The sequence below is a fragment of the Podarcis cretensis genome (assembly GCF_951804945.1).
Source record: "Podarcis cretensis genome assembly, chromosome: 5".
Lineage (NCBI taxonomy): Eukaryota > Metazoa > Chordata > Lepidosauria > Squamata > Lacertidae > Podarcis > Podarcis cretensis.
This window is the reverse complement of record NC_137174.1, coordinates 89876833-89896426: the sequence shown is the minus strand read 5'-3', so window position 1 is coordinate 89896426 and position 19594 is coordinate 89876833. Positions and strand designations below refer to the sequence as shown.

Genomic DNA, 19594 nt, shown 5'->3' with positions numbered 1-19594 from the left:
AGTCACCAGTCTAGCTGCTGCATTCTGGATTAGTTGTAGTTTCTGGGTCACCTTCAAAGGTAGCCCCACGTAGAGCACATTGCAGTAGTCCAAGCGGGAGAGTTAACCAAAGAATGCACCACTATGGCGAGACAGTCTGCAGGCAGGTAAGGTCTCAGCCTGCGTACCAGATGGAGCTGATAAACAGCTGTCCTGGACACAGAATTGACCTGCGCCTCCATGGACAGCTGTGGCCGTAAGAGATGTTTGACTGTGGAACGGTCTCCCTAAGAACCTGTGGGCCCTCCTTCCTTGGAGATTTTTAAGCAGAGGCTGGATGGCCATCTGCCATGTATGATCTAGTTGAGGTTGCTGCATTGCAAGGGATTGGACTAGATGCTCCACAGGATCCCTTCCAACTTTAAAATGCTGTGATCTGCTGCCTTTCCTTGAGTGTATGATGCTTCCCAAAACATTCAGATGAGAACACCTTTCGCCAAATTCTGCTCAATGCATTTCTGCCTCTTTGTTGTCAGATTTATTTATTTTCACCCTAAGTGAAGCATGCCCCCTTATACAAACACGCACACACAGAGGTGCAAACATAGCACTCTATTTCCTGCAATGTGATACAAATGAAAGTGTAAACAAACAGAGCTATTTGTAGAGAGCTTAGTAGATATGCTGGAGGCACACACTGGGGGGGGGGGGAGAGAATCATGAGGAAAGCCAACTCTTTAATGCTCTCCTGGTGCCTTAAACGCTTCCCTGATATCGTATGTTGTCCAACAAGGCCTAACAAACGGCACTGCATCTACAGAAGCCTCTCTTGGGTGAATCGGAGGGATCTTCTCAGTCAATAGCATGAATTAGACTTTAATGCCATGTGCTGAGAGACGTGGTACTCCAGATATCTGACTTGCATCAGTTAGATCTTGGCAGATGCAACAAACAATGAGTCAGGTATGTGTAAGCTTTGTGAATTTGTGTGTGTTTTTAAACGAGTTTGTGAAATCCTTTCTCTCCCCACCCCCACCCCATTAACATAATTCTTCTGATCAGCGGCTCTTCAGAACGTTCTGAGGTCGATCTCAGCAAGCTCTTCAGAATGTAAAAGGTAAAGGTACCCCTGCTCGTACGGGCCAGTCTTGACAGACTCTGGGGTTGTGCGCCCATCTCACTTAAGAGGCCAGGGGCCAGCGCTGTCCGGAGACACTTCCGGGTCACGTGGCCAGCGTGACATCGCTGCTCTGGCGAGCCAGAGCCGCACACGGAAACGCCGTTTACCTTCCCGCTGGTAAGCGGTCCCTATTTATCTACTTGCACCCGGAGGTGCTTTCGAACTGCTAGGTTGGCAGGCGCTGGGACCGAGCAGCGGGAGCGCACCCCGCCGCAGGGATTCGAACCGCCGACCTTTCGATCGGCAAGTCCTAGGCGCTGAGGCTTTAACCCACAGCGCCACCTGCGTCCCCTTCAGAGTGTAATTGATATATATTTTCTCTCTCTCCTCGCCTCTTCTTAAAGTGCTGCTAAAGGAATGTACCTGCAATTGGTCAAAGCCCCCAATTATACACAATTATGCGTAATGCAATTTCAAGGGCTTACAGAAGTTCTGAATTTAAAGAGGATCGTCATTCTGAGAGAGAGAGAGAGAGAGAGAGAGAGAGAGAGAGAGAGAGAGAGGAAAAAACTGTTACCTGTAGTCAGCAATTCCAGGGGTTCGCAATCCTCATTTCCACCAGCCTTCTCAGGGGAAGGGAACAACTTCCTCACCAATGCTGCACAAATAGGCTGGACTAATAGAGAAGTGAGGTTCGATCGGTTCTGTTTATAGCTTCCATCTTCAAGGAGAGTTGAGGGGGTAAAGAGAACAACATAAGTATACGACAATAAAACCTTTCTCTAGATCAGTGCATTTGAAGAGTTCACGAACAGAACATGCCACTCTCATTCCATGACAGGCACTTTTGGATTTCCGAGAAATGTTTTCTGGCAGTAAGAGCTGTTTGACCATGGAACGGTCTCCCTCAGGAGGTGGTGGACTCTCGTTCCTTGGAGGTTTTTAAGCAGAGGCTGGGTGGATATCTTTCATGGGTGCTGAGATTGAACTGCATTGCAGGGGGCTGAACTGGATGACACTTGAGGTCCCTTCCAAGTTTACAATTCTATGATTCTAATTGAATGCCTGTAGGAAGCCTTAAGCAGGATATATGCCCAGCAACTGGTAATCAGAAGCATACAGCCCCCTACCATGGAGGCAAAGCACAGCCATCATAGCTATTCATAGCCTTTACCTCCATGAATTTCTTACCCAAGTTGGTGGCCATCACTGCCTCCTTTGGAAGTGAATACTGCATTTTAACAATGTACTGTGTGAAGGCACACAGTCTTCAAACAAAAACATCTTGGAGGTCCAGGGCCACAGGGAGGTTAGGCTGGCCTCAACCAGAACCAGGGTTTTTTCGGCTGTGGCCCCGATCTGGTGGAACGCTCTGTCACAAGAGACTAGGGTTCTGCAGGACTTGACATCTTTCCGCAGGGCCTGCAAGACAGAGCTGTTCCTCCAGGCCTTTGGCCAAGGCACAGCCTGACCCCCTCCTTTGGTAATCCTCATAGAACGCTAGCCCAATGGTTGCCATTAATTTGATTCTGAATTGATTTTAGAATGAATTGAATTTAGAATGTATTTCAATTAATTGATTGTGATTTTATGTAAACTGTGTTACTTTTGCTGTTGTTAGCCGCTCTGAGCCCAGCTTTGGCTGGGGAGGGCAGGATATAAATAAATTATTATTATTATTATTATTATTATTATTATTATTATTATTATTAAAAAAAGAGGACGCCATGACAGCCATCCAAAGCAAATACAGTGTTACCTCGGGTTACATATGCTTCAGGTTACATAAGCTTCAGGTTACAGACTCTGCTAATTCAGATATAGTGCTTCAGGTTAAAAACTTTGCTTCAGGATGAGAACAGAAATCATGCTGCGGCGGTGTGGCGGCAGCAGGAGGCCCCATTAGCTAAAGTGGTGCTTCAGGTTAAGAACAGTTTCAGGTTAAGTACAGACCTCCAGAACAAATTAAATACTTAACCCGAGGTACCACTGTAAATGCAATTTGTACCCCTGAGAAAGAGGATGTGTCCTGGAAAAAGTCTAGCTCCCATGTGACCATGGAGCAGAAACGAAACTCCTCCTCCTTCTGGAACCAAATTCACACCATTATCAAATTCTACAGGGGGGCTGGGTACTAAACAAATGTCATGGTTGATGTTTCGGTAAGGGGTTCTAAGTGGGTCTCTGTTTTGCATGGTGGTCCTTGAATGAGTGTTGACCTTTATATGGTCCCTCCTCATCAACATTTAACCAAGACCTTTTACAGTTTGCTTTAAGGAGGGGTCGGAGCTCAGTAACAGAGCATCTGTTTACATGCAGAAGTCCCATCCCTGGCATTTCCATGTAGAGCCAGAAATGTCCCCACTGAAACCCACGAATACTGCTGCCAGTCAGTGTAAGACATACTGAACTAGATGGCTCACTGGTCTGATTAAGTATAAGACAACTTTCTGCATTCCTACTGGCAACCTACACCCAGCCAAATTATTGCACAGGAAAGTCATGTTTGTCAGTGATGAATAAAGCCAAACATGTATCTAGACGTCTGAGGAAAAGTGTGTGTGTGTGTGTGTGTGGTGTGTTCCTATTGTACCCTAAAATAGCATTTTAATGATCTTCCTTTTTTTTTTGTTTTCTTTCTTTAGAAAACGGAAAGTTTGACTTGACACTGAACTGTAATTGTGCATACCACTTCTTTGACTTTCCAGCTACAATGCTAATAGAATTGTATTAGTTTTGAAATAACTGAACTGAATGGTTCATTAATTTTTCACCTTAAGCTTAATGGGAATTTGACAGTTTTATGCTGTGAACAGACACTGCAAGGAGGGGCGTGTTGTCTTCCAGAAAATTATAAATTACCAACGGAAAAGAAAAAAAAAAGCATGGTTGTGCTCAATCAAGATTTTGGCTTAGTCACCCTGGGTGCAAAACGAGCTCCGTATACAATCTAACAGAGTCAGGGATCCTGTGGCAAGATCCACTGGGAAGAGCAGCATAGGATGCAGCAGATCTCTGGCTCAGTCAGTTGATTCCCACTCAGTTGGCGAAGCCAAAGGCGGTTGAGCCAATAGCATTCTAAGTACCCCAAAAGGGGTGTTTCGGGGGCATGGCAGGGGTGCAGCCAGACCGGGGGGGACGGGATGACTTAGGTTGGATTCTAAGCCCTTTCAGCTCAGTCACGGAACCTAGCAACCTGGCATAGAACACCATTTCAAATGCTTCCTTTCCCTCTGCCAGGCTTAAGCAGAGCACCACCAGCAGTCCAGCTGCCGAACAGGATTTGGATCAGTTATAATTTTATGCCACCTTAAATTACACTGGCTTGCTTTAGACCCCCTTCATGTGCACACGACTAAATAATCTTCGTTGGATTTGTACACTGCAGGTACTCTACCTCACTGGCGCACTACCATAGGCATAGGGTATTTATATTTCTTGAATTTATTTCTTTACTAAATTTATTATTTATTAAATTTCTACACCGCCCTTCATCCGAAGATCTCAGGGCATGTCACAGCGTAAAAATACAGAATAAAAACTCAAAATACATTAAAAAAAAGCAAGAACAAGAATAAAACAAAGCAATAATCACTCCCCCACAAATACATTTAAAAGGATGTAAAATGCTAATCAGCTGAAGGTGTCGGAGGCTGGGCAGAGGAGAAGGAATGGCGGAGGCCACCTCCCCATCCTGACCCTCCCAGGGAGGAGGAAGATGAAGACAGTATAGATTTACAACAGGGGTTTGAGGGAGGTCACAGCTGAGAGGCAGATGAGGGGGAAAGTTGGGAAATAATGGGAGAGGAGGAGCAATCAGAGCCGGAGCAGCAGCTGGCTGACATGTTGTCCCTAGAAAGCATTCCAGTCCCACCATCTCCCAGAACCCGGCAAGCCTTAAAAGTAGGAGAGCAAAGAGCTCGAAGACAGAGGGCACTTAGCAGCACCCGTAGAGGAGGTGACGATGAATGAGGATGTGGGAGAGACGGGGGCGGCGGCGATGAACTGGGGACAACACCATTATCCAAGAGGCTGGGTGCTATAGCCTCTCTCTGTCAGGTTTGAAATAAAAAAGGACCGTAAGAAACCTTTCCTTCTCTTTTTGTGCCAGTGTGGTGTAGTGGTTAAGAGCAGTAGACTCATAATCCGGTGAACCGGGTTCGCGTCTCTGCTCCTCCACATGCAGCTGCTGGGTGATCTTGGGCTAGTCACACTTCTTTGAAATCTCTCAGCCCCACTCACCTCACAGAGTGTTTGTTGTGGAGGAGGAAGGGAAAGGAGAACGTTAGCTGCTTTGAGACTCCTTCAGGTCGTAATAAAGTGGGATATCAAATCCAAAATCTTCTTCTTTATACCTTCCTGGGCAACCAGCCGGTAGCCTCTCACAAAAGGCCCCTGTCTCTACAAACACAGCAGCCGTACAGTTCTACTTCACCCCCATAGGCACATATACTGATCTAGAGCCACTTTAACATGCCACTGTAAAACACTCCACATGACACCATTGGCGAAATAGTGAGCTATTAATTCCTCATTCTTTTGTCAAAGGGGCAAAGAAATGGCCTGTGGTTTTGCAGAGATGGGATGGGGAAGATTAACTGGATCCAGCACGGGCAAGGCAGCTGTGGTCCTCAAAAGATTGTCAAAGGTTTCAGCTGAGAGAGAGTGTGAGGGTTTCAAGGAAAAGTTGACGGATAGCGAGTGGGTGGCACTTTCAGCAAAGCAGAAAGAAGGCGTGTAGGCGTGTGTAAATGGAAACATTTGAGTTTGAGTTTGAGTAAAGAGCAAAATGGAGAAACATGCAAGTTAGGAAACGACAACATGGATAAAGTTAAACTCAAACATTCTGCTCTGTTGCCAAGGCACCCGTAAGCAGAGGCATGGCCATCTGCCAGCTTGCTGCATGCATCTTTAGGTAACGGGTGTCGTTAATAAGCAAATGTGAGAACATCCCTAGGTTTCAGTGTAAAAAAAAGGGGGGGGAGATGAAAAATGCAAATGAGACATTATGTAAATCTTAATCTAAAACCAATCCCCCCATGGGCTGAAAGAAGGGACCTCCGTTTTGCAGCTGCCTTTCTAAATATACTTTCAAAGATGCTTCTCTTTTTTGTTTTTCCTGGAAGCTGAAACGAGGCTGCTCTGCCCGCTGTGATAGCACTGAGATGGGAGCTGGTACGACATGTGGTTTTAAAAAGGGCGCATTTAAAAACCACATATTGATTTGAGGCATGGCAGAGAGTGAAATGGGCATCTTTCCTGGGGCGTTACCTGCTTTTATGGCAGGCAGAGAGTTTAGTACACAGTTGGAAGACAAAGTAGCCCAAAAGATGTTTTTTTTAAAAAAATAAAAATAAAAATAAACCCACTTTGTTTAAAAAGCATTCAATTCATTCATCCCTATTTTCCTTTGACATTTCCTTCACTTTAGTGAGACAAATGTCTATTAACAACAGGCAGGCCCCTTCTGTGTGCTGTTTTTGATGCCTGCTAAAAACGTTTTAGTTCTGGCAAGGCTACCCAGACAGGAAATTTTATTATGTATATTTGTTCTTTTTTCTTCTTTTTCAAAAATGCTGCTGATTTTACCTGTGTTTTGATAATCCTGTTATGTCTTCTGCTTTTAAAGCCTATGGATTTTATCAGTATTTGCTTGTGAATACTTTATATCCTTTCATGTAAACAGCTTAAAACGTGTGTGTTTTTAAAAAGTGGTGTATAGATTCTGTCAAGTAAATAAAATGAAGAGTTATGGCAGCATACTAGCTAAGCATGTGAGCCATGAATGCAAAAAGTTCACTATTTGAGCCTCTACCAAGAATTGATTATTTACTTATCTGCGCAATCCACAAGCGGTTTGGAACAAAATGAGTTAAATAGGAATACATAAAAACCCATTGAAAACATGCAATCCATTGAACACACAGCAAGAAGTAACCACATGGCAGATACTAAGAGGCAGCAATCAGGTCTCTCCTGAGGTGCCCTCAGGCAAAACCGCTCCCCACATCGGTAAAACGGCCATGATAAGGTGATTTGAGCCCATGACTGTGGGCAGGATTCCTGAATTGCATGAGTTTGCACTAGATGTTCTCCAGATTCTTTCCAACTCTACAATTCTATTCTTCCAAGGTTTGATCTACTACATACCCTCCAACATTCATCAGATTAAAACAGGGACATTTCTCACTCTTCCCAACTGACCTTCTTCAATGCTCCCCCCCCCCCCATTTTTTTGTCCCCCGGCCTCCGCACTACAGAACATTTCTTATCAAAATAAGGGCAAGTCCAACCACCACGACAACAACGGAACACCACACACACCTCACTGTCCTGAGAAAACCCGTAACCTCAATTTTATTTTCTTCTTTGGTATAGTTACAAAAAGAAAAGCACACACCGGTAAATTTTAGAAAGGGGCAAGATTAGACATAGACACACAGTGTGTTTGAAAACAAAAACAAAACAAGACTTCTGGTGCTCTGCTCCACCAATCCCTTTCTTCCCACCCAGGACAGTCCTGCCCTCTGCCTGTGCCTGAAAGCCAGTGCGATCACACAGGGCTGGGCCTCAGTGGCCGTAACCTCTTCTCCTTCTTGCCCACTCTCCAGCAGCTGCTGCAACCTGCCCAATGGAGGAGGCTGCCCAAGAGAAGAGGCAACAGGATGTTCCCTCACTGCTGGCTGAGCCCTAGCTGGGCCAGATCTGCCTTATTCCAAACTTGCTCATCCTTGCGGACCTTGGGTTTGGATTGTGTTGTAAGGCAGCATCAATGGCAGACAATCTAATAGAAGAGACCCACAAGGACATAAGGAAACCCTTGATGGTTTTAAGTATGGAGGTCTGGCTGGAAGAAACATGGATCCTGTTGGGCCGGAGCATCTCCGAGATTTGGGGTTCAACATTAAGGACTATCAAAAAGGCCGGCAGAGAGGAACTGAGAGAGATTTAAGAGCCTCGGACGTGAGATCTCCAGGCTAATAGTATATTGAGACTGATGGACACTTGCTGGGGACTGAAACCGGGAAGGGGGTGGGTGGAGTTTGGGAATCCAAAGGGTATATAATTATAATTTGTTTTGTTTTTATTTTGTTTTGTTATTCGTACAAAAATTGGGAAAGTCGTGGAAGGGAATTTTGGTCGACTTTAGGAAAAATGTTTAAGAATGAGTATTGATGTGGACGCGGGTGGCGCTGTGGGTAAAAGCCTCAGTGCCTAGGGCTTGCCGATCGAAAGGTTGGTGGTTCGAATCCCCGCAGCGGGGTGCGCTCCCGCTGCTCGGTCCCAGCGCCTGCCAACCTAGCAGTTCGAAAGCACCCCCGGGTGCAAGTAGATAAATAGGGACCGCTTACTGGCGGGAAGGTAAACGGCGTTTCTGTGTGCTGCGCTGGCTCGCCAGATGCAGCTTTGTCACGCTGGCCACGTGACCCGGAAGTGTCTCCGGACAGCGCTGGCCCCCGGCCTCTTGAGTGAGATGGGCGCACAACCCCAGAGTCTGTCAAGACTGGCCCGTACGGGCAGGGGTACCTTTACCTTTTTATTGATGTATAAGTATTGATGTTTAAGTTTGGATAAGCTAAAACTGGTCTTTAAAACGATCTAAATTAAATGAAAATAAGGTTTGTAAAAATAAATTGAGGAAATGGATGAAAGAGAAAAAATAAAATAATAACATGTTAAAATAAATTATCAAGTTAAAGTTGAGAAATAAGTAAAAAGGATTTGCTGAGCTAATAATTTGAATTGGAATACAAGAAGGGGAGGTGCGAGGAGGTCTGAGAAGCAAGTTAAAAGAAAATAAGCAATTGAAATTTTATGTGTTTTTAATTGTTTTTAAGTTTTGTACTTTTGTATTTTTGTCATTTTTTGTTTATTTTTGTTTTTGTGTTGTTATTGAAAATGCTAATAAATATTCATTAAAAAAAAAAGGGGGAACCCTTGATGGATTGAGCCAAAGGCCCATATAGTCCAGCAGCCGATTCTCAAAAGTGGCCCGTGAGATTTGTAGGGAGAAACCAAAAGCAGGACCATCTCCTTGGCCCAGTAGTCTTTGCTTTTTCTAGCAGATCTCACCCTTCCTTTCCGTTGCCTTTGGTATAGCTTGTTTTATTTGCAATTAGACCACTGCTTAAAAGGGCTCCCCCCCCCACTTCCCTTTATGCCTTGCATACGGTGACAAATTTGTCATTCACAGTTCCAGTATGGAATGCAGTTAATTTCTCTAAGGAGATGCTCAGCAGATGGCAGTAAGAAGTGGAAGTAAGGGGATGGTTTTAGTAATCATTTGCAAGCTAAATGCTAACTAAATATCAAGGACTTAGAAGCAAAGAGACGCAGGTTTCTTTTTATGATTTTTTAAAAAGGACCCCGCATGACAATTGTATAGAAAGTGAAACAAGAAGATTGATGCAAGCAAACAATTCAGACAATGATGCATCTCACTACACATACAGGAGATAAGCGTTATAACCTATGATTTCTACATATGCATCATGCAGTTAAAGCAAGCGTAGGAGAAGAAAGGAGGGAATTGGCATCCTGTGAGTGCTTAGGTAGCAATCCTAAGCATAGGAAACCAGCATAAATTACACTGTCTTAAATTAAGGCAGTGGGTTAAAGCCTCAGCGCCTAGGGCTTGCCGATCGAAAGGTCGGCGGTTCGAATCCCTGCGGCGGGGTGCACTCCCGCTGCTCGGTCCCAGCGCCTGCCAACCTAGCAGTTCGAAAGCACCTCCGGGTGCAAGTAGATAAATAGGGACCGCTTACCAGCAGGAAGGTAAACGGCGTTTCCGTGTGCGGCTCTGGCTCTGGCTCTGGCTCTGGCCAGAGCAGCGATGTCACGCTGGCCACTTGACCCAGAAGTGTCTCCGGACAGCGCTGGCCCCTGGCCTCTTAAGTGAGATGGGCGCACAACCCCAGAGTCTGTCAAGACTGGCCCGTACGGGCAGGGGTACCTTTACCTTTACCTTTTTAAAGCACCTCAGACCAAAAGTCTACTAAGGGTACTGCTGGCTAAGCCAGCCTAAGCCTGGAAGAAAACAAGGCTTGAAAATAGATTTTGAGTTGCAACACCCTTTTGCCAGCTTCATTTACCCCAGATTAACAGAACATGTGAATGGAATCAAGAGCCAGCCTAATCCCCCCTGGTGCTGGCTCTGCCACTCCACCCAAACAGTGCCAACCCACCCATGAGACAAGGTGAGGCAAGCACCCCAAGCAGCATGATTCACTGAGGCAGCAGATCCAGATGTTGATCTTTCTACACACACACACACACACACACACACACACACACACACCATTCCTGACATAGATCTTCCCTGGCAGGGAAGTGGGGCACCATTTTGGGGTCTCATGCCAACATGTATTAGGCCAGCCTTGCACTCTGGAGGGTATGCCACTGCAGCTTGCAGCAGATTGTTCTGGCCTGTGCTTGGCTACAGTAAATCACTGGGGGTGGGGGATTTCAGAGGAAAGCAGATTGCAGTATGAAGGATTAAGCACAATCTTAAACTGTTTCTCTACTGCAAAAGCCCACTCAGTTTGGACACTGGAACCTCCTGAACAGGAAGTGGTTCCAGGGCCGTCTTTACCCAGGGGTGAAAGGGGTGCGGTGCACCCGGGCAACGAATTCTGGAGGGCGCTAGGCCCTCGCCACTGAAGCTCTTAACTACCTACCTGTTATGAAATAATAAATAATTTTGATCAAGCTAGAAAAACAAAATACATATATACCTACGTATTACCAAAATGTATACCTACTGTTTCACTAAAGGACTTTTGACTTTGTGTGCTCATTTACCAAAGATGTTTCATTCACAACAGTGGTGCTTGTCAGACTTGGGGGCTAAAGACTCCCCTGAGCGGTTCAGTTTCCTTTTGCTGTTGAACTAGATTTGAAGAACAAGGAATGCTTTGTCCTTCATTCTTCTGGAGTCCTGAATTCTGGGCTGCCTCCTGGGCTGTCCTTTGGTCCTGCCAATGGTTCCTAGTTCACCTCAGACTATGGCCCAGCCCTGACACCTAAACTGATGCCTGTGACAACATATTATACTGTTCCATTTTATTCCCATGAGACTGTTCAGGGTGAAGGAAAACTCCCTTACCCTGCAAAAACAAACAGCTCAGCTGGTCCAATATATAGCTTTTGAAACAGTATGAAATGTGGCTCTGAGTTTGCCCACAGACACATATGCAGATGGCATATGAAAAGTGGGTTGCTTAGATACTGCAGTTTCTGTTGAACCTTGTTTTTGCTTTCTATATGTCTAGTTTGGTTTATAAGAATCGCTGAAAAGGCTAGATCCAAAAGTTGCTTCTCTCTCTCTCTCTCTCTCTCTCTCTCTCTCTCTCATCTGCTGGAATTGTCAGTTTAGGGAAGACTGTGAAGTTTCTTTTCCTGCAGGCATATTAGAGCAGAAGAACAACATCTAGGGTGATGCTCAGGAAGGGGGACCATGTGGAAGAGGGAGACATCTTTAGAAGAACTGCAGAACAGGTGATTTCAGCAGCAGAATTCGGCATAACAAACTTCGCCTACTAAGAGTTGGGATGAATTTGATTCAGGTTGCGTTTAAATTTAAATCTACCTACTTTGTACTTTCTGAAAGCATACACAAATCGAAACAGCCATCCTTTGAAATTCACACATATCCAAATGGTTGTATTCAGCTAATGTTTACTCAGAGTAGACACATGGAAATTAATGGGCCTCAGTTAGTCATGGCCATTAATTTCAACGGAGCTACTCGGAGAAAAAGTTAGTTGGGTGCAACCCTTAAATTTGCATTTTATTTTAATGTACCCACTTTTAAATGTGCTTTGCTTCAATATGCATACACACAATTTGGTAAGTTGTTTGAGTTGAGGATTGTACTGTAAAATTCAGCAAAGCGTGAAATCCAATGGATAATTACGTTCCAAGTAGAGGTGCAAATTAAGTTGGTTCACTTGAAATTGTAGGCAAAGCAAAATTCTCCTCTGCCCCTAGTGGGAAGGTGGTGTTGGAAAAGGAGAAAGCAGAGGCCCCACCGATTAAGGCTCCTTTATTTACAGGCTGCACTTTCATGATCTTTTAATGGTTTGTGCTAATTGTACACACAGCATTGTCTTCAGACAGTGCTTGAAAGGACTTAGCGGCACATTTTTGTGCTTTTTCTAGATTGTTCAGCTGCAGTTGCACTCATTACACTAGACTATTATAAATTTGTATATACAGGTTTTTAAGACTGTATAGATTCAGACAGTGCTTTTTTTTCTTTAAAAATGTTTAGGGGTACTCTCATTTTGACTCAAGAAAACCAGCATTTTATAGTTCAAATCAGAAAAAAATAAATACAGTAAATGGACAAAAGTACAAAGATTCACAAAATGTTTAGGGGTATGCGTACCCCCTGAGTCCCCCAGGAAAAAAGCACTGGGTTCAGAAATGTTTGTGTATGTATTGCCTGTAAATCGGCATGCTTAAATTATGTTGAGGGGAGGTTATACAGACATTTCTTTACAGGGAAATGTCATCAGAAACTGCAATTTCTCCCCACCCCCCTTCTGTCATTACTTGATGTTATAAATTTACTTTTGGTGAAAAAGATGCTATTAATGGAAATTTTGGAATTGCAAACCTTCCCATATTGCTGCAGGATTTCACTTCACAAAATTCAGGTCTGGAGGCTCCGGCTCAGGCAAAATAAACCAGCAATTCCAAAGAAAAGCTGAGTTTCCATAAATAGTAGCAAAATGTCCCGAGTGATGATCTCACAAATCTGAGGTCAAAGTGGCAGTCATCCCTTCAAGTCAGCAACCTTAGCAACGTTCTCTCACCCTCTTACATAAGGAAGTTTCTAGGAAATTTGTAATAGCTTGCAAACTGGGGCCACTGGGTAGGGATGCATGGTGACATTTACCCAAGGGCAAATAATAAATTGGTTGATGTGGTGCATTGATAAGCCATTGGAAGCTGCTACACATTCCTGATGTATACAGCTACAGAAACACGAAGCACCCTAAAAGTTCAGGTAGCAGCTGAAACCTATGACGTGTGTATCATGACACCTCTAAAGCCAGCACTAGGTTATGTACAAGCAGGCAATCTTACGTGCCCATAATAATGAGATTTATTATTATTAAAAATAATAAAAACCTTAGAATATACTGCAAGGAGATGAAATGGAAATAGAAAATCTCTAAGAAAACACTGATTGTGACAGCTTTAGGATAGCAATTATTTTGTTTATAGCATGCAGTAAACACTGCAGGGATTCAGAACATCCAAAGAGGGCACGGCTTGCAGCCAGCACAAAAGGGAGTTGCAGCGACTACCAATGCTACTCTGTCTGTATCCTGAAAAGAAAGTGGAAAATAATCACATGCCATGCATAATTTGTTTCTGCGGAAGCATATAAATTTTGGCTTATGATGTTCTTATGGCCATAAACTGACATTACACTTGTAATCGATTTCCCGGTGGCACCAGAACATGAGATTTATTTTGTCCCTCAGCCTTGACTGTGTCAGGAGAACATTATGGAAACTGTCCTGGGTTAAACCATTGATCCGGTTACAGTGATAGACTTGGGAGAGATCTCAAGGATCATCTAGTCCAGCTGCCTGCTATGAGAAAAATCCCTTACAGATCAGACATTCAGATCATACAGTTCAGTACAGTGGTACCTCGGGTTACAGACACTTCAGGTTACAGACGCTTCAGGTTACAGACTCTGCTAACCCAGAAATAGTGCCCTGGGTTAAGAACTTTGCTTCAGGATGAGAACAGAAATCGTGCGGTGGCGGCGTGGCAGCAGCGGGAGACCCCATTAGCTAAAGTGGTGTCTCAGGTTAAGAACAGTTTCAGGTTAAGAACGGACCTCCAGAACGAATTAAGTTCTTAACCCAAGGTACCACGGTATTCTGTTCCTACAGTGATCAACTAGATATCTCTAAGAAGCACACAAGCTGTCTGGTTGTGAGTGCAATAGCCTATTCCCATGGTTGTTCTCTAGCAACTGGCAACCAGAGGTAGCTTTCTCCTCCATGATTTGGTATTTTGGTGGCTGTCACCATATTTGGGGGGTAGTAAATGCCATAGTTTATCTTCCTTTTTTCAGTCCTGACTCCCACCATACAGCTTCACTGAATGACCCCAGGTTGTTATAGAAGAAGAGAAAATAGGAATGGCCACAATAACATAGCACAAGCTGTACAGTGGTGGCGTTCAGACTTTCTGCATTCAGAGAACCCATTCCACAGTTATCCATTAAGCATGCCATGAAGCATGCCCCAGTAGGTTACACAAGACTGAGGTGCAACTCGTTGCTGGGTCTTCCTATTGACCTGCATGACCTGAGACTGCAGACTAGGACACACCAAACACCTTTCTGCAACTGCAGAACAAAATGAAATATTTGTGCTGTCTTTCAGGTACTTTGAATGCTCATCTCATTGAAGATCTGCAAATAAACCTCCATGGAACTCCAGGATTTCCCCAAAATACAATTTAAAGAACATTGACATGAAGGAACTGTCATTCCAAATCAAAAGGACTGTGTTTTTTTTAAATGGGAATGACCATATCTCAGTGGTGGGTCACAATTATTTGCAAACAGAAGGTCCCACATTCCATCTTGGTCTCCTGCAATAATAAGGATTAGGTGGCCATTATAAGGATCAAGGTCCCCAAGACTTTTCACAGTTGCTTCCAGTTAGAGTAAACTGGGTGCAGCTAACATGGTACCCACCCAGTTGTTGTTGGACTACAACTCCAATTATCCCTGACCATTGGCCATGCCAGCTAGGGCTTGTGGCAGTTGGGACCCATCTGCATCTAGAGCAAGGTTTGCCAATTTAGGTCTCCAGCTGTTTTTGGACTACAACTTCCATCATCCCCTAGGGTTCAGGGATGATGGGGACTGTAGTCCAAAAACCCAAGTTTGGGAAACCCTGATCTAGAGCGAACCATGTTGGTTACCACTGGAGCAAACAGTTCAGGGATAGATATATTCTTCTCCTCATTGTGGTATGCTAAGTGGCAGAACTGTAGGTTTTGTTTGGTTTTATAGAGTGACCAGCCACACACAAAGCACATCCATGCTGCTTCTATATCAGGGTTGGCTACCCAGATGCTTGTTAAATTCCAACACCCTTCAGTTCCATCCAGTACAGACAACAGATGCAGATAACTTGTGTTGTAGTCCAGTAACATCTGGAGGGCCACAGGTTTCCTGACCTTGTTTTATATCCTTCCATGAACAAGAACAAACATATCAAGAAAATGTTATCTAAATTCAGTCATCACCACCTCTCCTTATATGCGTTCATGTGTGTGCGCACACTTGCGTGTGCATGTGTATGTAATTGTAAACATTTATTAGTTTATTAATGGAAGTTCTCGGGTGACACACAGTTTCAAATAATTTTAAACCACGCACACACAAAAACCCAGTATGAAAATATATGCCTCACTGTGAACAGAATTTCCAGCAACATAAAAATAAATTACAGGAAAAGCATAACCTTCATTTCAGAACCATGCAATATTAAAGTCAAAGTAATTTTTACAAGAGATCAGGGTGACTCTAGTTACAACGTAGGTCTATTGGCGTTGCTTTACTGAAACAGTTCCCAGACTAATTTTAAATGGCTTGTGGAGTACCAATAAAAGCACATGTGACAACCACCTGTGAAATTAGTTACCAACGCGAATAATAAGCGATTCACTGAGAGAGCAGTTAAAATTTAAAGTATCCCCTGCCAATACTTATCTTTCCTCATCTTTGACTAATGCCAAGTTTGTTTATAGTAGTTCTGCCCTTAAGTTCAAAAGGATATAATTAATAAGAATTATTAATTCGATCGGGACAACTTCCCATCTAGTCCAGCATCCTGTTTTCACAGTGGCTGCCAGATGTCTGTGGGAAACCTGGAAGCAGGATTCAAGCCCTAGAGTACTCTCCCCCTTCTGTGGTTTCCAGCAACTGGTATTTGAAAGCATCGCTGCCTCCAACTGTGAAGACAGAGCATGACCATCACGGTTTGTTGTTGTTTAGTCGTTTAGTCGTGTCTGGCTTTTCGTGACGCCATGGACTAGAGCACGCCAGGCACTCCTGTCTTCCACTGCCTCCCGCAGCTTGGTCAAACTCATGTTGGTAGCTTCGAGAACATTGTCCAATCATCTCGTCCTCTGTTGTCCCCTTCTCCTTGTGCCCTCCATCTTTCCCAACATCAGGGTCTTTTCCAGAGAGTCTTCTCTTCTCATGAGGTGACCAAAGTCTTGGAGCCTCAGCTTCAGGATCTGTCCTTCCAGTGAGCACTCAGGGCTGATTTCCTTCAGAATGCATAGGTTTGATCTTCTTGCAGTCCATGGGACTCTCAAGAGTCTCCTCCAGCACCATAATTCAAGAGCATCAATTCTTCAGTGATCAGCCTTCTTTATGGTCCAGCTCTCACTTCCATACATCACTACTGGTAGGCATCAAAAGCCCTCTCTTGCATGAATTTTGTCTAATGCTCTTTTAAAGCCACCTAGGTTGGTGGCCCTCACTGTCCCCAGTGGAAGCGCGTTCCATAATTTCCCCGTACCTGTTCCCTCACTCAGCTTCATTGGTATGAACCTCCTTATCTCACTAGTTAGCTACCAAAACTAGACTTTTATCATCAGTCCCATTTTTCTAGAAAAAGAGATGCTGGAGCACACTATCAACTTGTTATCTTAGAATGGCAATGGCGCCCACCTGAGAGGTGCCAGAGCTGAACTCTAGTGAGCGCCAGCTGAAAGAAAGCCCAGCTTATCATCATGTTTTATTGCCAGGGGAGAGGAGGCTTCAAGTCTGCATGAAGGAGAAATGTGGAGAACCAAATTTAAATTTGCAAAAATTAGAGACTGAGAGACAGGAAACAACAATGACATATTGTCCCACTCCTTTTTAAAAAGTGTCTATTTTTCCTTTTTTTAAATAAGGAGGGCAGGGGAAGAAAAAAAACCTCCTCTAAAGCTATGATCTCACATTATATATGGTTAGCATTCTGGCTCTTAGCTCCTCCACCCCTCTGCTTTCATGCCTTAGCCTACTTTTTTTGAGCAGGTAATTTATTCACATAAAAGCTAATGTGTCCACTGGCAGAACCTGCTTAGTGGAGCTTTGTGATCCCAAACCCGTAAAAAATGAACTGTGCTTGTAATAAATGGGAAAGACCATGCACGACAACAAAATTGAAGCAGCCAAGAATGACAGGATGAGAAAGGTAGCGCTGAAGCAAAAAAAAGGAGGTGGGGGAATTCAAAATGTAAGGGAGTACAGGGCATTGCAAGTCTGAGTCAAAGAAACTGCAGTTATACAGCTAGTAGGCAGGGGAGGTACATTGGGACAAGGAAAGCAAGCAACTGTTCTCCATACTGTTCCATATCTCTACATTATAACAGAGAAACCACACTATTATCTTTAGAAATATTGGAAATGTGTGTTCTTTTTATTCATATTTTTTACAGCAGAAATTGATGGTGAAGAAGACGTGAGCTGCACCAGCTGATGGCAAAAGAGAATGATTTCTATTCAAGAATAGAAATGCAAAAACTGGATTCAAAATGAACCCCAAAACAAAAGAGAAAGCAAAAATTAAATTGAAAAGCAGCCTGCAGGCTGCTTTTTAAAATTTAAACCCTGAATAAAACTTTTATAATAATAATAATAATAATAATAATAATAATAATAATAATAATAATAATTTATTATTTATACCCCGCCCATCTGGCTGAGTTTCCCCAGCCACTCTGGGCGGCTCCCAATCAGTGTTAAAAACAGTACAGCATTACATATTAAACAAAACTGGGCTATTTGGAAAATAAAATCTGCATTTTATCAGCAGCTCAAGATACATTCTCTTTTGTTTTGGTTGTTTTTTTTTGTAATCAAGAACAGAGGGGTTACAAGAATGCAAGGAAAGAATCGAGAGAAAGCGCTATAGATGTAGGAATAACCCCCTCTTCCCCCGGAACGCTCACTAAACTTACAGACATTTTCCCTCCTTCAAAATGCTGAAGTCGCTTGTTTGGAGTGTCCCTGGGAGTGAGAGTTCATTACAGTCACTAATGCCTCACCCGCCTCATGGGAGGGCCGGCCCTAATCAAACCATATAATTTGCTAAATGGTGAACAGAAGACTCAACAATATCCTGCAGTGGCCCTTCTGAAACCTTGCTGTGTGCTCTTCCACTGATGTCACTCCCTTGCCCTTTTGCTTTACCCTATCTAGTAATTTTTCTATAGCCCACACCCAGTTTCTCAGTGCCTAATATACTGGAGAGAGAGAAAAAACGTGACCTTCAAAATACACAGAACATCAATAATTTGAGGACAGAGAGAGGCAAGAAGAAAGGAAATGTTGGGGGAAATATTTCTAACAGGATTCACACACATATACATAAAGTCTTCTGATACATATCTAATAGCATCCTTGCCCTTGGCTTCAGGCAAGGTCTATAATATTTGCTGCAAGTTGTTTCTACAGCTAGAAATTGAAAAACAACGTTCTCACCTCCTTCATATCATTGGCCAACATTTATTTTACAGGGCTGGATTTGCCCAGCAGTAAGCAACAAAATATTTTCCACAGTGATTTGAGCTACCAGGAAGCATCTCATTGACTCGTTTGTTGATACTTCCTAGGGAGTGCAGGCACTATCCATTGGATGTGTTAATAAATATTCTGTTTCATTTTAAGAATGAGTCTTCATGAATTGAGGAAGCTTTGCCTTTTTCTGGGGGGGCAGAGGGGGGTTTATTTTAGATTAACTCGATAGTTTGGGGCAAGTCAACGTTCCTCTGAAGGAGCACAGCTTGGTTCCAGCATTTGCTACTTATCACAAGGCTTTCTGGCTTCCAAACTCCATTTCAGAAGCGGTGATCTTTGCAGTAAAAGCGGAACCACCTCTTCACTGATGTGCCTCTCTCCCATTCATCTGGCGGCATTACTCAATGAACCAAAGTACAGTGGTACATCAGGATACATACGCTTCAGGTTATATACGCTTCAGGTTACAGACACCTCTAACCCAGAAATAGTGCTTCAGGTTAAGAACTTTGCTTCAGGATGAGAACAGAAATCGGGCTCCGGCGGCGGCAGCAGGAGGCCCCATTAGCTAAAGTGGTGCTTCAGGTTAAGAACAGTTTCAGGTTAAGTACAGACCTCCAGAACGAATTAAGTACTTAACCTGAGGTACCACTGTACTGGGTCAGCCTTAATTCTTTCTCCCTATACGTCCTCTTCTTGTTCATTCTATGCAAATGGTAAAATTTAAATGGTAAATTTCAGGAGGGAGATTGGATAAAAATGCCACTGAAATGAGCAAGCAAAATGATCAAGGCACTGGAACATTTTTCCCATGAGGAAAGCCTAAAGCAGTGGTGCAGGACCTTTTCCAGCCAAGGGCCACATTTCTTTCTAGGTAACCTTTCAGGGACCACATGCCATATTGCAAGAGGCAAAAGTGGGCAGAGCAAAATAAT

General features: G+C 43.7%; 1 protein-coding gene across 7 annotated transcripts in view; it reads right to left on the bottom strand.

The window, feature by feature from the left end:
• NAALADL2 (N-acetylated alpha-linked acidic dipeptidase like 2) overlaps positions 1-19594 on the bottom strand; it is an 819134-nt gene that overhangs the window by 215995 nt on the left and 583545 nt on the right. For 6 of the 7 annotated variants that reach the window (XM_079977819.1, XM_079977820.1, XM_079977821.1 and 3 more), the window contains one exon: positions 1677-1820. The exons of the other annotated variant lie outside the window; for it this stretch is intronic. In XM_079977819.1, coding sequence (XP_079833945.1) covers positions 1677-1820 — 144 coding nt within the window. The remainder of the gene's footprint in view (positions 1-1676; positions 1821-19594) is intronic. 7 annotated transcript variants of the gene reach the window in all.